Consider the following 5,002-nt stretch of genomic DNA (forward strand, 5'->3'; position numbering starts at 1 on the left):
TGTATATTTAAAATTATTTAATATTTTTTTATACTAGTGATGAATATATAAAATAAATAGTTGATAAATATCGTCAATTCATAATACATCAAAATACTCACTTCATAATACATATTAACTGGTTAAAATTTAAAAAAAAATAAAATCATTAAACTAATTAAATCATAACTTTATTCTAAATTATTATTATTATTATTATTGTAGTGAAATATAAATAAGGTATTTAATTAAAACCTATTTTAATGAGAATTTTATAAAATCGTATTGTTTTTGGCCTATAGTTTTTATGGTTTGTTATTTAGTATTTTAATAAAAATTCAATTTATTTGTAATTTTATTATAAAATAAAAAATTAGGAAGAAAGATTAAAGTCCATCCGTTTTTAACTGGAAACGGTCAAAGGAGAATCGATAGAACATTAGGAAATTCAAAAGCTGAATTCCGTTATTTGAATGGGCCGGCAATCTACAGTTGAGTTGACTTCTGTTATTTCCAAGTCTACTGCGGTGTCCGTGCCTTATGTTTGTGTTTATATTAAATGGGTTACTGGCATGTGTTACTCTGCATCTCACATTGGTTACGGCATTTTATAAATCTGTGTTTAATTATGTATCTCCGTTCACTGCACTGCACTATGAGGTTGCAAAATCTTTCCGTTCTCTTGCCTTTTTGCATCCTCGCCCTGTTTCTACACCCATCATCATCTGCCCTCCGTAATTCATCAATCCATGGAGATGCCAATGCGCTCATTTCAATGAAAGCAGCCCTCCTTGATCCTCACAACATGTTACATACCTGGACACTCTCTCATAACACCACCCATTGCGCATGGACTGGCGTCCATTGTGACCTCATGAGTCGAGTGGTGGCTCTAAATCTCTCATCAATGGATATTTCAGGCTCATTCCCCACTCAAGTCACAAATTTGTCATCGCTCAGATTGCTCGACCTCTCCATTAACGCCCTCAATGGCAGCCTCCCCTCCAATCTATCAAACTTGAGGAATCTAAAGGTGTTCGACGTCTACTCTAACTTCTTCACTGGAAGTCTTCCCTCAAACATATCAAAATTGAGGAACCTTGAGGTCCTCGACGTCTCTTACAACACTTTGTCAGGGGCGTTGCCACTGGATCTGGCCTATCTCCTGAAGCTCAACCATCTTGATCTCGAACATAATTTCTTCTCGGGCAGCATTCCTGGTGAGTATGGGAACCTAAAAAGTGTGGAATATCTTTCAATCGGTAGAAACAGTTTGAGTGGAAAAATACCCGGAGAGCTTGGAAAACTGGGGAATTTGAAAACACTTGATTTGTGGGGAAATTCATTAGATGGTGGGATTCCTTCTGAGATAGGAAATTTGAGCAACCTTCTAGAACTCGATCTGTCCGATTGTCGCCTCACAGGCCCTATCCCTCCTCAACTGGGCCAGCTTGTGACCTTAAAAACCCTGTATCTATCTGTTAACAGTCTTTCTGGTGAAATACCCGTGGAACTCGGCCAGCTTGTGACCTTAAAAACCCTGTATCTATTTGATAACCATCTCTCTGGTGAAATACCCGTGGAACTCGGCCAGCTTGTGACCTTAAAAACCCTGTATCTATTTGATAACCATCTCTCTGGTGAAATACCCGTGGAACTCGCGGAGCTAAGAGAGTTGAGGATGTTGGACCTGTCCTATAATGCACTAAAGGGCAGGATTCCATCTCTCATTGGGGACTTGCCAAATTTGGAGGTTTTGTGGCTTTCGGGAAATAATTTCATAGGTCTCGTGCCACAGCAACTGGGCGTAAGTGGAAAGCTAGTAGAAGTGCATCTTGATTCCAACAGGCTCACTGGTTCCATCCCTCCGAATCTCTGCAAGGGCAGAAGGCTACAGATCTTAGATATAACAAATAATTCATTTGTCGGCTCTATTCCTGACTCTCTCGGCAAATGCGATTCGCTGGTTGAAGTCTACATGGGGCAAAATTATTTGAATGGTTCGATTCCTGAAGGCTTGCTATACTTACCCTTGCTGATTGTGATCAACTTGGACAACAATAATCTCAGTGGGAGCATCCCTTATGTAATTAATAATGTATCCTCGACTTTACAGACAATGATAATTTCCAATAATCGTTTGAATGGATCTATTCCTTCGTCCATGTGGAAATTATCTGATTTGCTGCAGCTTATGATTGATGGGAATCAACTAACAGGTAATGTACCGCCAGAGATTAGCCGACTGGGTAAAATTGAAGAGATCGATTTCAGCAAAAACAGGTTTTCCGGAATGATTCCCAGGGAGATAAGCAACTGCAGTACTCTGACATACTTTGATATCAGCGCAAACAGCTTGTATGGTAACGTTCCCTCAGATATAGTCCGTCTGGGTAAAATTGAACATATCGGTTTCGGCAAGAACATGCTTTCGGGAATGATTCCCAGTGAGATAAGCAACTGTAGTAATCTGACATACATTGATCTCAGCGCAAACAAGCTTTCTGGTATGATTCCCAGGGAAATTGGTAACTGTGTTTCTTTGAGACAAATTGATCTCAGCCAGAACGAATTCAGCGGTCCCATCCCACTGGAAATCACAAGGATGGCCAGTCTAAACTCTTTAAAACTCTGGGGAAACAGATTGTCTGGGGAAGTTCCCTTAGACATTGGTGGTCTGAGCCAGATTGAAATTGTCGACTTCAGCAAAAACAGACTTTCTGGTAAGATTCATAAGGATATTGGTAACTTTATTCATCTGACAGAAATTGATTTTAGTCAGAACGAATTCAGCGGTCCCCTCCCAGAGGAAATCACCATGATAAGATCTCTCTACTCTCTAAACCTATCCAGAAATCACTTCAACGGGAGCCTTTTCAAGGAATTTGATGCAATGGCGAGCTTGATCTCCGCGGATTTCTCTTTCAATAACTTTTCCGGTCTTGTGCCAGAGGGCGGTCTATTATCTCGTTTAAAAGCAAGCTCTTTTGCAGGGAACCACTACTTGTGCGGAGAACAGTTGGGCAACTGTAATTCTAGTGTCAAAGGGTTGCCCGTCCGAGTACACATCAAGCTTGAACTTCTCTCGCCTCTCTTAGCGCTTGGAATTCTCTTCTTCTGTTCGTTGGTGTTGGCAATTCGAGCAGTCACAATTAAGAAAAAAGATAGCGAGGGCAGGCCATGGAAGATGACGGCCTTCCAAACACTCAGCTTTGGAATCGATGACGTGGTGGAATGCATTAAAGAAGAGAATGTCATCGGCAAAGGAGGAGAGGGTGTTGTGTATAAAGGAATCATGCCCAATGGGGAACTTGTTGCAGTGAAAAAACTTACGCGGATAGGCTCTTCAAATGCTCATGGCTTCTCTGCAGAGATCAAAACTCTGGGCAGAATCCGCCATCGACATGTTGTTAGATTGCTGGCGTTTTGCTTCAACCATGACACCAATCTTCTGGTGTATGAGTACATGCCGAACGGAAGCCTGGCGAAGTTGCTTCATGGAAACAATGCCATGCCTCTGGATTGGAACACCAGGTACAAAATTGCAGTGGAAACTGCGCAGGGGTTGAGCTATCTTCATCACGATTGTCGGCTGGCCATCCTTCATCGCGACGTAAAGTCCGGCAATATTCTTTTGGACTCCAACTTTGAAGCTCGTGTTGCAGATTTCGGCCTAGCCAAACTCTTGCATCTATCTGGTACGTCGGAATATATGTCTTCAGTTGCAGGGACCTTTGGTTACATAGCTCCAGGTAAGTGGTTGTTTCATCTTTGAATTTTGAAAACGTCGATTTCTAATTTTAGTGGAGGGTCGCCTGAAAGTTTAACTGAGCTGCTAGCTTTCCGAAATTCTATGGTCTGTTATTGAAGTCTATCCATCATCTGTTATTGCCAATTATAAACATAGTATGCTGAGGCAGAGCAGCGCTGCATTATAAATAAAAGCAACTGTATAGAAGTCAAAAGTGCTTCATAGTATGCGTATTGCTTATTTTACAGTGGTTTTGCCACTGGCCTTTGCTGTAGCATACCATTTAAGATTGGATGTTGAATTTACAGAGTATGCATACACCATGAAAGTGAACGAGAAGAGTGATGTATACAGCTTTGGAGTGGTTCTGCTTGAGCTCATCACTGGCAAAAAGGCGGTGGGTGAAAGCCAATTTGAAGAGGATATGAACATCACAGGGTGGGTGAAGAAGATGACCAATTGGAACAGACAAGAAGTTATGAAGATTATTGATCCCAGACTTATCAACGTCCCAGTGGAGGAAGCCCTGCATATATTCTTAGTGGCTCTGCTCTGTATACAAGAGCAGAGTGTCCTAAGACCTACTATGCGCCAGGTAGTAGTAATGCTAACATATTTCAGTCCCAGGCAATAATTTTCATGGTTCACATTTGACCCCGGGATATGATTGGAATAAGGCATTCTCATCCTCATCCAGGCAGTTCAGGGTTGACTGAAGATCCATATCCATCTGCCCTTTTAGCATCTATGTGCAAGAGCTTCCAACCTCAAAGTCCCTACGTTTATTTTGAAGGAAGTAAGTTGCGAAAATGTATACAACCAAGGCATCTGAATCCCTGTTGCGTTGAATTTCCTCTGTTTTCTGTATTTCCTTATAATGGGCATCTGAATCAGTTTTGCTTTCAGATTCCTCTGTTTTCTGTATTTCTTCAGATTCCTCTGTTTTCTGTATTTCTTTATAATGGGAATCTGAATCAGTTTTTCTGTTTTTGGGAATCTGAATCAGTTTTTCTGTTTTTTTATTTCTTTTTAATTTGTTTTCAGAATCTTCATTATTTTTCTCTTTAATTTGTTTTCTGCATACCCTTCTAATTAAAAGTTTTAATTCTCCTCTGATTTAAGGTTGTAATGATGAGTAACTTAATGGTTAAGAGCATGTATTTCCTACTAAAAATTATAGGTTCAAAACCAGAGCAGATAGAGTATGTATGCCTTTATAGACTTAGCAGTCAAATTGGATAATAATAATAATAATTTCTTTTATCTCAGTTT

General features: G+C 40.2%; 1 protein-coding gene across 1 annotated transcript; it reads left to right on the forward strand.

Annotated features, from left to right (window-relative positions):
- The first annotated feature begins 886 nt into the window (after window positions 1-886).
- Window positions 887-4,364, forward strand: LOC149172345 (uncharacterized). Its single transcript, XM_089426284.1, has 2 exons — window positions 887-3,731; window positions 4,039-4,364. Exons 1-2 carry the CDS (start codon window positions 887-889, stop codon window positions 4,362-4,364), a joined length of 3,171 nt encoding a protein of 1,056 aa, XP_089282410.1.
- Window positions 4,365-5,002: the final 638 nt, after the last annotated feature.

The sequence above is a fragment of the Pinus tabuliformis genome, chromosome 4_2, assembly GCF_031772625.1.
Source record: "Pinus tabuliformis cultivar Carrire ecotype Pingquan chromosome 4_2, CPIR1, whole genome shotgun sequence".
NCBI classification, from domain to species: Eukaryota; Viridiplantae; Streptophyta; class Pinopsida; order Pinales; family Pinaceae; genus Pinus; species Pinus tabuliformis.